Source organism: Chiloscyllium plagiosum, chromosome 4 (assembly GCF_004010195.1).
Source record: "Chiloscyllium plagiosum isolate BGI_BamShark_2017 chromosome 4, ASM401019v2, whole genome shotgun sequence".
Lineage (NCBI taxonomy): Eukaryota > Metazoa > Chordata > Chondrichthyes > Orectolobiformes > Hemiscylliidae > Chiloscyllium > Chiloscyllium plagiosum.
In genome coordinates this window covers 40587407-40599992 of record NC_057713.1, presented here as the reverse complement: position 1 = coordinate 40599992, position 12586 = coordinate 40587407, and the positions used below count along the sequence as shown (strand labels likewise).

The following is a 12586-nucleotide window of genomic DNA, read 5'->3' as shown; positions in this document are numbered from 1 at the left end:
AGTTCAGGGCTTGGAATGATCAGTAAGTGCAGTTAGAATTGGGAGGTCTAGATCAGTGCAATCCAAGGAAGAGACCACGGTCAGTCCTGCAGGTCTAGCACAAACAGTCAGAATTTGTGTTAAGTGTGGAGTTGCACAGAGATCACTCTGGCATCTGATCACTCATCAGTCAGGGCTGTCTTTACAATTGGTCGGGGGTATGCCACATTTAGTCCTAGGATCTGTTTACTGAAAGTCAATGGAACTTATCAGGAGATACTTCTTTGTTGTGGGGTGGAGAGAATGGAGAACTGGTCCATTGGCTAGCTGGTGGGAGAGTGTGGGCCAGGAAGCCTGCTGTGGCAATGGGACAGGACGGGCACATAGACAGTCTGCAGCCTGGAAGCAGAGCCCAATGTGTCTGTCAGCTGAGCCCAAGATAATCAAAAGTCATTTTCAACCAGTGTCACAGTAGGCCCTGGTGAGCTCAGGGCCTACTGTGACACTGGTTGAAAATGACTTTTGATTAGCCTAAAAAAAACTCAGAGTTTTCCATTCTGTCCAGGGCAAGGGGCAGCAAGCTCCAAATAGTCATTACTTGAGGAAGCTAATATCAAATCTGCAGCACCTTTTCTGGCAGCATCTTATACATCAGAGCAAGGTATGTGAGATGCTACTTTGTCCTCAGCTGGAGTTGTTGCCTCAGCTGGAGTGGTGGTGTCCAGTTTTGAGATCCACACTTAGGGAGAATGTGAACGAGGTCTTCTCATTTTCCAAAAAAATGTCAGTGAGACGTCTGATAACAGGGTAAGGTGGAGGATCTGTCTGTTAGATTAGGAATAAAACTAGAGGGTATACATTTAAAGGAGAGGGGAAAGATTTAAAAAGTACCTGAGAGGCAAATTTTTCATGCAGGGAGTGTGCGTGTACGGAACAAGCTGCCAGAGGAACTGGTGGTACAATTACAACATGTAAAAGGTATCTAGATGGGTATATGAATAGGAAGAGTTGAGAGGGATGTGTGCCAAGGGCTAGCAAGTGGGACTGGGTCACATTAGGATGCCAGGTCTGGGCAGATGAGTTGGGCCAAAGGGTCTATGTCTGTACTGAATGATTCTAGGACTCTATGACTCTAAATGGTTTGTGCTCACATTGGTGGACTGTGACTAGGAGGGTACTACAAGGATCAGTACTTGGAAGCCATTTATCTATGATTTAGAACTTGAGGACTAAAAGTAATATTTCAAAACTTGCAGCAAAAAAGCTAATCAAAAATGTGTGCTGTGAGAAAAATGTAAATTGATTTTAGGCAGACTTGGACAGGCACAGTAATCGGGCAAGAACATGACAGAGTATAATATGGAAAAAATTTGAGGTTATCCACTTCTGTAGGAAGAACAGATATACTGTCCAGAGTTTTTTCAAGTGGTGAAAAAATGGCAAGTGTTGATAAACAAAGAGACTTTGGTGTCCTTGTTGATAAATCAGTGAAGGCTAACATGCAAATGCAGTAAGCTACTAAGAAGGCTAATGGAATGTTAACTTTTATCACAAAAGCATTTGACTATAGGGTTTAGTGAGGTAATTGAATTGTTTCAATTGTATGGGAGCTTGGTTAGATCACACCTTAAGTACTGTGCATTTTGATTTCCTTTTATCAGCAAAGATATTACTGCTATGGAGGGAGTGCTATACAATCTCTCAGATATTTCCACTCTTTAGCATCTAGAATCGGGGGTCACAATCGAAAAGTAAGGGGCATGTCATTTAAACTTGAAAGAGTTCAGAAACATTCACAAGGATATTGCTGGGGTTGGAGGGTTTGAGCTATTAGGAGAGGCTGAATAGGCTGGTGCTATTTTCCCTGAAGTGTTGAAGGCTGAGCGGTGACCTTATAGAGGTTTATAAAATCAAACACAGACAGTTGTATGTGTACAGAATAACCTGTCAAGGGAAGTGGTGGAAGCTGGTACAATTACATTTAAAAGGCATCTGGACGGGTATTTGACTAGGAAAGATTTCAGGATACAGTATATGGGCCAAATGCTGGCAAGTGGAACTAGGTTAATTTAGGATATCTGGTTGGCAAGGACAAGTTGGACCAAAAGGTTGGTTTATGTGCTGTACAATTTTATGACTTTGTGACTCTATAACTCACTGCTGGGGATTGGAAGCAGGAACCTAGGATGATGAGGGGACAAGGATGTGAAGGGAGGAAATTCAACATACATGGGGAGAGAAGATGATAGTATACGGGCATTTACGGAACACTGTGGGTACCAGAAATCACCACCACTGTGGCCTTAGCCAATTGGCCAAGGTAGGCCAATTTGGAATATGATGGTTGACATGACTAAAATGTAGGACCGAGAATTAAAAGTTTATAATGAGAGCTGTAGACATAATTCCAGCTAACGTGTGGAGGATCAGTAGCAATGGTTGGCCAGGAAGAGGAACATGGAGATTTGGAAATGTGTTTGATTGCTCGACTGAGTCTGTGACTATCAAGTGTGACCTGCATTGCCTTCTATGTTCAATTGATGCCAGGAATGTGAGCTGCAATTGGAAAATACTGTGATCATACTTAAAGTCACATGCAGTCATTATTTTTTCATCCCAACATACAAACTCCACTTCTGAGAAATACAAAGCCCTTCATGGGGCAATTGCATCAATCATGCACTTTCACTATGCAGATTGGTCACCTGTCCTCATAGTACACGTGAAATGCATACAGTTTTCAACTGTCTCAAGTGCAAATGTTAGTCACGTGCAATCTTGACCATATTATTGGTCATTGCTGGTTATCTCTGTGAAGCAGAAATAGAATTATGGAATTGCTACAGTGCAGATAAAAGCCACCGAGCCCAACAGGTCTACACCAACCCTCTGAAAAGCATCACACAGAGACCAACTCTCTCACTCTATGCCTGTAACCCTTCATTTACCATGGCTAATCCATCGAAGCTGCACAGCACTTGGAGTATTACATACAGTTCTGGTCACAGCATTATAGGAAGGATGGAAGTTCTATGAGGAAAGGTTGAGGGACTTGAGGCTGTTTTTGTTAGAGTGAAGAAGGTTGACAGGCAATTGAGACATTTAAGATAATCAGAGGGTTAGATAGATGGACAGTGAGAGCCTTTTTCCTCGGATGGTGATGGCGAGCATGAGGGGACATACCTTTAAATTGAGAGGTGATAGATATAGGACAGATGTCAGAGAATAGTAGGGGCATGGAAACACTGCCTGCAACATTTGTAGACTCGCCAACTTTAAGGGCATTTAAATGGTCATTGGATAAACATATGGATGAAAATGGAATAGTGTAGGTTAGATGGGCTTCAGAATGATTCCATAGGTCGGTGCAACATCGAGGGCCAAAGGGCCTGTTCTGTGCAGTAATGTTTTCTGTGCCCTCTGTTCTATCCCAGACTCTACAGGGCAATTTTACATAGCCAATTCACCTAACCTGCAATCTTTGGACTGTGGGAGGAAACCAGAGTACCTGTCAGGAACCCACACAAACATGGGCAGAACATGAAAACTCCAAACAGTCACCAAGGCAGGAGTAGAACCCTGGTGCCGTGAACACGGTGCCACCGTACTGCTCATTTTTTTTCTTGTATCTATCTGTATTGTGTAAGCCAGCAAGTTGTGAAAATCATAACACTTGGGGAATTTAATGTTCCAATATTAGTTACAATGGTTTCTACCTAGCAATAAGGGTAATTGGTCTTTTGCCAAGTTTTGTAAGTTGGCCACTCAAAACAGCTCTCAGGTCACTGAAGAATAGTTTGTGTTAGAGTAGGGTGGAATTACACACAAAGAATAAAGAGCAGGCTCCATCAGGGAGAGTATTAGTAGCTGCAATGCTGAGAAGGTAACTGAAGACTGCTACATCTGTATAGCTAGCATCTCAGGAAGAAGTCTAAGAAGCTATTTGCTAGTTCCATGCATTTAGCACTTGGGAAAAGTACTGGGAAGCAGTGAGAGCAGTTGCTAATTAAATTTAGAACTTGGGAAAAGCTCAGGGACCTGTGGAGGGCTAAGAAAAAGTCTGAGAGCCACTAACAGTTGTGTAGTAAAGAGAGGATTGAAAAAAACTCACAAATAGTATTTGCTTGGGGAGGCTGAATAATTAGGTTTTAATTATTTATTGTCATGTGTATTACAACTATAGGGAAAGTTGTGACTTAGTGTCACTCTCTGGTGCCATCTAGAATCACAAAACAAGACAGAATATAATGTCAAAAAAAAAGCAAAAAAGTTCATCTTCACATTGCCTTTGTGTTACGGGCTCCACAACAATTATCACCTCCACTGGCACTCCTTGGGCTCCTCTACCCTGCCATGGGTCCAGGGCTAACTGCTGCCTCATTGTTTCCATGTGTCATGTATTGGGTTCACCAATGCCACCACTGACACCACTGCTGCAGCTCAATAGTGCAGCCCAAGATACCCAGAGACAGCACTAGTTTGGGGAAACAAGGTGTCCATGGAAAAGCTGGAGTTCTGCCCATAAGTAGATGCTATTGTGCAGTTTCCAGAATCCAAGGATTCCAGGAAAGGAGGGTGGTGTGTCCAGAATGTGAACAGTCATTAAGACAGTCCACAATGGAGTGAGTTTTGAGAAAGATCTGAAGCCAGGTCTTTGAAAGAGAAGAACTGGAATCCGTGGTGAAGTTTTAATGAGATTGGATGACCCATCATGTTGGCAAAATCTAGTTTGGTAGGAAGTGGGAGGGATTGTTGCCAAGTCCATGGGGATCCACCTCGACTACATTTGTTATTTGATGGATTCCATGGAATTTACAATCAGTTGTTCTGTTACCAGTGTCCGCCTCATGTTAATTCATAATCACAAGTGACCTTAAGAGTGGCACTTGCAGACCACATTGTATTAAGATAAAGTAAGATCTCTTCGGCTGCAGAAGAATGCAGAACTGATTCCTTCTCATCTTGAACTGGAAATATTATGCAATGTGCTTAAATTTACAATAATGCCTTTCTTAGCTGATGTGGGCTGAGAGGACAACATCTCAGTGCTTAAACCGCACTTACAATTTCATTGGATTAAGGTCCAAAATTAAAGAACCATGTAAGGCCTATTCTATTGCCCTCCTTGACAGATGGAGGAGTATGTTAAACTATCATGTGTGAGTGATGCAAATACTGACTGCTTATTACAATTGTATCAAGGCTATTGTCAATTGCCCCATCCTGTCTTAGAGGATGGTTGTTTTCTTTGTGAATTTTCATCCATATGGTGCATTGAAGCTGAGATATTGATTGTATTCAAGACTGAGTTCACTTTTTGATTGACAAGGGTATGTTGGATAGGCAGCAAAGTGAAATTAAGGCTGCATTTAAATCAGCCATTGTCTTAATGAGGGGTAGAACAGGCTTGATGGGCTGAATAGCCTACTCTATTTCTCAGGATCGTGAGATGATGAGAAGCAGATTTGATAGAACTGTCCAGAATCATGAGGGTTCTATGTTTGACAAGAGAAAGAGAGGGGTCATAAGGCAAAAAAAGTGTTCACACAGCAAGCGGTTAGAATCCGTAAATCATTATTTGAGCCTGTGTGGAAGTATTCACTTTTGCCTTCCAAAAGAGAACTGATCATAATCTGAGGAGGAAAGATTTGCAAAGCAACTTGTGAAAAATGGGGTTTCGGATTAGCTGAGTTATTCTTATAGAGAGCCACCTTGTCACCATGACTTCTTTCAGGACACCATAACTTCATTCAGTCTATAAGCATTCAGATTCTGAAGTTGTGGATGATGTAACCTTATGTTCCTTCGTTGTCAGTCTCGTTGGATTCACATTCGACTTGACTCTTTGAAATTAGATTTGAGAACTCTAACTTAATTATCCACTTTTGCACTTCAACGGAAAAGAAATATTATTGAGATTATTTTACTGCAAATTTATTTCTTCATCGCAGTAACAAAGCATTATTTGGATGTTTACAAGCTGCTACATAAAAACATGAAAGAGGAATGTAGGTACAGTACATAATGCCAACGTCAAATTCTTTGCTTTTAAAGGGGCGATTGCCAAACTGGGTATCTTGCAGTGAGATAATGTTATAACAGTATGTTTTTACAAAGCTGTAGCATTTCGATAGGTTGGTCGAGTTTTTTTTAAAAGAGGACGTTGCTAGTCAATTTTGATGTTTCACACATGATTTGTAACAGCTATTATTTTTCAGCTGAAATCAAAGTTGCACGCAATGCAAAACCAGATTCCCTGGTTCATGGATTTCACGATTATTTCAGCTGATGGTCAACAGTTCTCTCCGAAAGAATAAATAGATTTTGCCGCTTCGTTGAAAGCCGTTTCAAATCGAGGAATACTGACCAGTCCGGAGGATAACACAACTATGTTGATTTAACCCTGTGATGTCTCAGACTTCAAATAGGTTAAACACAAGGAGAACAGATCGCGTTAACAGATAACGTTGTGTTCCACCTAAAAGAGCTCTTCATTTCTGGAAGGGCTTATGCCCGAGACGTGCATTCTCCTGTTCCTCGGATGCTGCCCGATCTGCTGTTCTTTCCCAGCAATACACTCACGACACCTAAAATGGTAAATGATGTTTTTCGCCCTTCTTTATCCGTCCTCCTAAGAATGGAGGTCTTCCTCATCAGAGGGAGAAAATATTTTACAGAGTGGCTTAGGATTCACGCACTAAGCGCCATTCAATTTTCGCTGCAGATTACATTACATTACAGTGTGGAAACAGGCCCTTCGGGCCAACAAGTCCACACCGACCCGCCGAAGCGAGAAACCCACCCATACCCCCACATTTACCCCTTACCTAACACTACGGGAAATTTAGTATGGCCAATTCACCTGACCCTGCACATCTTTGAACTGTGGGAGGAAACCGGAGCACCCGGAGGAAACCCACGCAGACACGGGGAGAACGTGCAAACTCCACACAGTCAGTCGCCTGAGGCGGGAATTGAACCCGGGTCTCTGGCGCTGTGAGGCAGCAGTGCTAACCACTGTGCCACCCAGGTTATAGTATAGGGTTGTACTTTTCAACAAAGGCACTGACAATGTTTGAAACATGAAATTACATACACTGGAAATAATTTATATGCTTGCTAATTCTCTTTAGATAAAGTCTAGGATTCTGAGATACCGTGACAAATATGAACTGAACATCTTGCTGTTCAAGTTTCTCAAAATATCTCATACTCAGTGCTGTCAGTTTACTATTACTGATCCTTGCAAGTAGCTATTTAAAGTTACTGATAAGTGTAGCTTGACTGAGATTAGTAGCCAGTGAATATAAGAAATTAGGAAATGGATAAAGACTGATGAAAGGGTCCGACTCCTCTTCTCCGTTGTGCTTCTTCCAGCTCAACTCTTTACCCACTCTGACTCTCCAGCATCTACAGTTCTCACTATCTCCTAATATAAGGAACTACACCAGGAGGAAATTTCCATCTCTATTTTATTCACCTGTAGGACATAGGTGATGTTGGCTAGGCCAGCATTTATTTCCGAGTTGCCCTTGAGAAGAAGATAATGGTGAGCTGTCTTATTGAAACACTGCAATTATGTGTTGTAGGTAGACCAGCTAGGGCTGAAATGCCAGGACTTTGACTCAGCTACACTGAAGAAAAGGTGAAACATTTTCAAGTTAGGATGGTGAATGATTTTGAGGGGAACGTACCTGCCACGTACCTGCTGCCCTTGTTCTAGATGGATTTGGCCTTGGGTTTGTAAGGTGCTATGTGAGAATCTTCGGCGAATGTCTGCAGTGCATCTTACGTATAGTTCACACTGCTGTTCCTGAACGTCGGTGCTGGAGGTAGTGTATATTTGTGGATGTGGTAGCCATCAATCCAGATGGATAACGAGGTAACCCACTCAATGCAATTGTATCTCTGAGACTAGAAGGAAGCTATCACAATTGAAGACGCACTGACATTACGCGACTGTAATCTTCGCTTGTGTTTATTTAGAGATCTTTTCCACATTATAAAATAATTCAAAACAGTTTCTAACTTTTGTTTGTATATATAAAATATGAATTTCAAATAGATCCCCTGGTTTAAGCTGGATGTTTTTTCACAAGAGCGATTTTAAAAATAAACTCAGCTTCTGTACTAAAGTGACTGCGTGAGGGCAGCTCATTCACTCTAGACCAGGTAACACTTGCACCCGTGGGAGGGGGAGGGGCCTGAGGACCCCGCTCCCTGCACCACTCCTCTGATTGGAGACGGCGCCGAATGGGCGGGGTCCCCGGGCGGCCTCGCCGGGCTAGGATTGGTGGAGGCGGGGAGCGTGGGCGTGGCGCTGGTCGGCTGGGCGGGGATTGGGCGGGGATGGGGCGGGGCGGGGTTGGCGCTGATTGAATGAAAGTTGGAGCGGGCGCTCTGTGGGAGCACCGGCCGCTTTCGGCAGCATCAATCCCCCCGGGAGCTTCAACACGGAGCTCGGAGTAGAGGCAGGGGAAGACAGAGGGAGCTCCGTTCCTTCATCTTATACAGTCGCCGCCTTGTCTAGTTTATATTTTGAGGTTGTTTTGTGAAGTGCTCTGAACTGACTTGTCTCCCTCGAGCGGATTTTATATATTTTTTTGCTACTTTTAAGTTGTCAGCCTCTCCCTCTCCCCCCTCCCGGGGTCATGCCTCTGCTGCCCGGGCTGCGCTGGAGCCGTGCGCTCCTCTCCTGCTTGGCGCTGGGGCTCCTGTCCGCCGCGGCCGCCAGGGACTCGGCTTCCCGCAGCCCCCCGCCGCTGCTCCAAGCCCAGGTTCGGGAGGACTCCCGGCCGGGCAGCCGAGTAGCCGGGCTCAGGCTGTGCGGAGCGGGGCTGCGGGCGGCCGGAGCCGGGCTCCGCTGCGAGCTGTCCGGCCGCTCGCACTCGGACTTCCGCCTGTGGCCCCGCTCCGCCTGCAGCGTGGTGCTCCGGACCGGGGCTCCCCTGGACCGGGAGGTTCGCTCCGCTTACCTGCTGAGGCTGAGCTGCTCCTGGGGGAATGGGGAGAACCCCGGCGCCCGGTCAAGGGTCCCGGCCGCTCTGCTTCGAGTGAGGGTCCGCGATGTCAACGACAACCGGCCGGTGTTCAGCCCAGGGCTCGCCCGGAGGCTGGAGGTGGACGAGCTGACCGCCGTCGGCACGGAGCTCGCCCGTGTCACCGCCACCGATCACGATGAAGGGAGCAACGCCGCAATCACCTACAGCCTGACCCCGGCGGTCCCTCAGCTGTTCGTGGTGCCGGGCACTGGTCAGATCCTGGTTGTAGACTCCCTCCTGGGGGCGCTGCCCCTCCGGCTGTCGGTGTACGCCCGGGATAAAGGTGCGGACGCCCAGCTCAGCGAGCCCCTGACCGTGCTGCTGCTGCAGCCGGAGCTCCCTGCCGGGCTCAGGAGAGAGACTCGCTCACTGCCCCAGGAGATGGTCCACTCGGTCACTGTGCCTGAGGGTGATAAGCTCGGCAATGTCATTTACACTGTCCCCGACTGGAAGTTTGAGAGGCGCTGGTTTGAAGTGATCGCCCCGGACGATGCCCCGGTCCAGATCGAGAGGGATTCCGGCAAAGTTTACTTATCCAAGAGACTTCGCGGCACGTCGACCGTCCAGATAACTGTCAAAGTGAGCAATCAGAAAGGTGAGCTACTTTCCGTCTCGTACTTTTCTCCCGGTTTCTGACTGGCCCGTTCTATTTCTACTGGGTGACAGCCCAGTTGTGTGAAGTTGACCAGAAGCATAAATCTTGCCGGGGTTCTCCCTCCTTATTCTGAGCAGTCCATGCAAGTACGATCTTACATTTTATTTAACGAACGTCCCACACTACATCGAAGTCTGAGGAGACAATAAGGTTCTCAGTCAAAGAATTTATTAGGAAGCGGGGGACCAGAGGCTAGATCATGCGGGTGGCTACAGAGCAGGAGTCCAAAGGAGCATTGGGAGATGGAGTTATTCGGAGCAAAGTCCGGAAGTCGGATCCGGATGGTCGAAAGAACTTAATTTCTGACAAAACTCTCGGTCATTGGAAATGAAGTTATAATCTGCACAGAGAATTTCTATCTCTTTAGAGATGACAGTCATATCTAGAGTCAGAGTGTGGGCAAGAGTATGGTAATAGCGAATCTAGAAATCTGGCTCCAAAGCAGAAATTGGTGGAGAAACTCGGCATGTCTGGTGGAATCTGTGCAGAGAAAGGAGAACTCTTAACTTTTTTTAAAACAAATTTCCGGCGCCATAAGTTTTTTTTTCTTGTCTAGTAATCAGGCTATTTGAGAGGGTTGCCAGAATGTGTTGTATACTCGATAGCTGTAAGTGCTCATGCTTTCAAATCCGCTAAAGCTGAGCTCTGCTGATTACTCTGCAACTACAGTGACAATTTCTAAAATGGGAAAAATAAGTAACTGTACCATTTTTCTTTTTCCTAACCATAAATATAAGTTGTCAAAAGACCATCCGGAAAGCCTGATAATGTGTCTTTGCAATTACACTGCAACTGGTGTAAGAAGGCGCAATGTGACACTATCTCCTCCAGGTGGTATGAGACTACTATAAAAATCTCAGTTAATCTCCTGTCATAAAATCCAAGATACAGTTCCACTGCTTTTTTTGTCTCAGCGATTTTTTTTAAAAAAAAACAACACGTTAACATCAACCCAGGCTCTACAATACGATTTTTTTTAAAAGAAAATTGAGTTTAAAGTTTGGAGGTTAATGTTCAGAATGATTAAAAAACAGATCATTTACAGCTCTGTGCAGCTCTGGAAAGCGCTACAAATGGTCTTAGCATCTCTGAGGTCTAAAAAGTGGGGGGTAGGGGAAACAGCCTTTTGCACTCAAATGTCATTTGTGGCTCAGTTGGTACATTTGCCACTGAGTCAGAAGGTGTGGGCTCATTTCAAAAATCAAACCTGATCCTTTCGTCAGTAACGAGGGAATACTACACTCACAGCAGTGCCTTCTTTCGAGAGAAACATGAAACCCATCTTACCTCCCAGCTGGATGCATAAGGTCCAATGGTAATATTTTGAAGAGCAGGTAGTTTCCATGGTGCCCTGGCCAATATTTAAGCCTCTCAAAAAAGCAGATTATCTGGTGATTATCACATTGCTATGAGTGGAAGTTTGCTGTGCATATGTTTGCTGTTGCACATCCTGCTCAGTGACTATGTTTCAAAAAATACTTCATCGGTTGTAAAGCACTTTGAGATATCTGGTGATCATGGGAAGTGCTATGTAAATGCAAGTCTTTCAATTTTCTCGCATCTAACTAGAATGTGTAGTGCCATAGTATGATGCTCTTGCATATACTGGAGGCTACATATTCATGCACAGGACCCTGTCCCTTGTCAACAGAAAGAACATGTACACGCAGACACAGTTTCAACTCAACAAAATGGCTAACAGCTATTTGCTTGCAATGGTTCATATCTAAGGGTAATGCCCTGATCTAGCAAAATCAACCTGCCTTGCTTCAAGTAGAAACAAAGTTTGGTAGTTAACTGTCAGGTAATACCTGCTGCATTCTCTGTGGCAACACTTCTACCAATCTGTGCCTACTTGACAATCAATTAGCACTGTACTTTTCTACAACATAACGAATGTTGTTTCCCTTTATTGTGAATTTTTCTGAAGAGTGCAAGATGAAAGGCTAAAAAAAGTATTTTCTTTTTAACAATACTCCAATTCTGTGCTATCAGATGACTATTCCTAATTGCTACCCTATACTTGATGCATATGTAGACATCAGGCATATCCATTGTCTCCAGGGTCAAGTTGTCTAATGACTGTTGGTATTTGATGTTCACATACAAAGAATGTTTATTTGAATGAGTTTGGTTGACGGTTGACAACTTAGCATAAGTCGGAGTAGGGAAAGGTGTGTTTGGCAAGTCAACATAATGAAGGAGTCAGTGTTGGGTATCTTGAAATACATTAAGGGAGACAAGTCCCCAGGGACAGATGGAATCTATCCCAGGATATTTGGGAAGCAAGGAAGGAACTAGCATGGGCCTTAACCGATATCTTTGCATCCTCTTTGGCCTCCTATGAGGTTCCAGAGAACTGGAGATTAGCCAGTGTTGTTCCTTTTGTTTGAGAGGAAAGAGATAATCCAGGTAATTATAGCCAGTAAGCCTGATGGCAAGGAAGCTGTTGGAGAAGATACTGAGAGACAGGATGTGTTCACATTTGGAAGCAAATGAACGAGTTAGTGATGGGTATCATGGGTTTGTGTGGGGAAAGAGACTTCTCACCAACTTGAGTTTTGAGGTGACAAGAATGATGAGGAGGGAAAGGCAGTGGATGTTGTCTACATGGACTTTAGTAAAGAATTTGATAAGTTATTTCATGGCAGGTTGAACAGAGGGTAGAGTTTCATGGGATACAGAGTGAGCTGGCTAGATGGATTACAAAACTGGTTTGGTCATAAAGACATTGAGTAGCAGTGGAAGGGTGCTTTTCAGAATGGAGATCAGTAACTAGTGGTGTTCTGCAGGGATCAATACTGGGAACTACATTTGGAGGAAAATGTAGGTGGTCTGATTAATAAGTTTGCAGATGGCACCAAAATTGGCTGAGTTGCAGATAGTGAGGAGGATTGTTAAAGGATACAGT

The 12586-nt window shown here is 44.5% G+C and overlaps 1 protein-coding gene across 1 annotated transcript in view; it reads left to right on the top strand.

Annotated features, from left to right (window-relative positions):
- The first annotated feature begins 8630 nt into the window (after window positions 1-8630).
- Window positions 8631-12586, top strand: part of si:dkey-22o22.2 (neural-cadherin) — a 246362-nt gene continuing 242406 nt past the window's right edge. Inside the window, exon 1 of the mRNA XM_043688104.1 lies at window positions 8631-9615. Within this exon, the coding sequence (XP_043544039.1) occupies window positions 8631-9615 (985 nt within the window). The remainder of the gene's footprint in view (window positions 9616-12586) is intronic.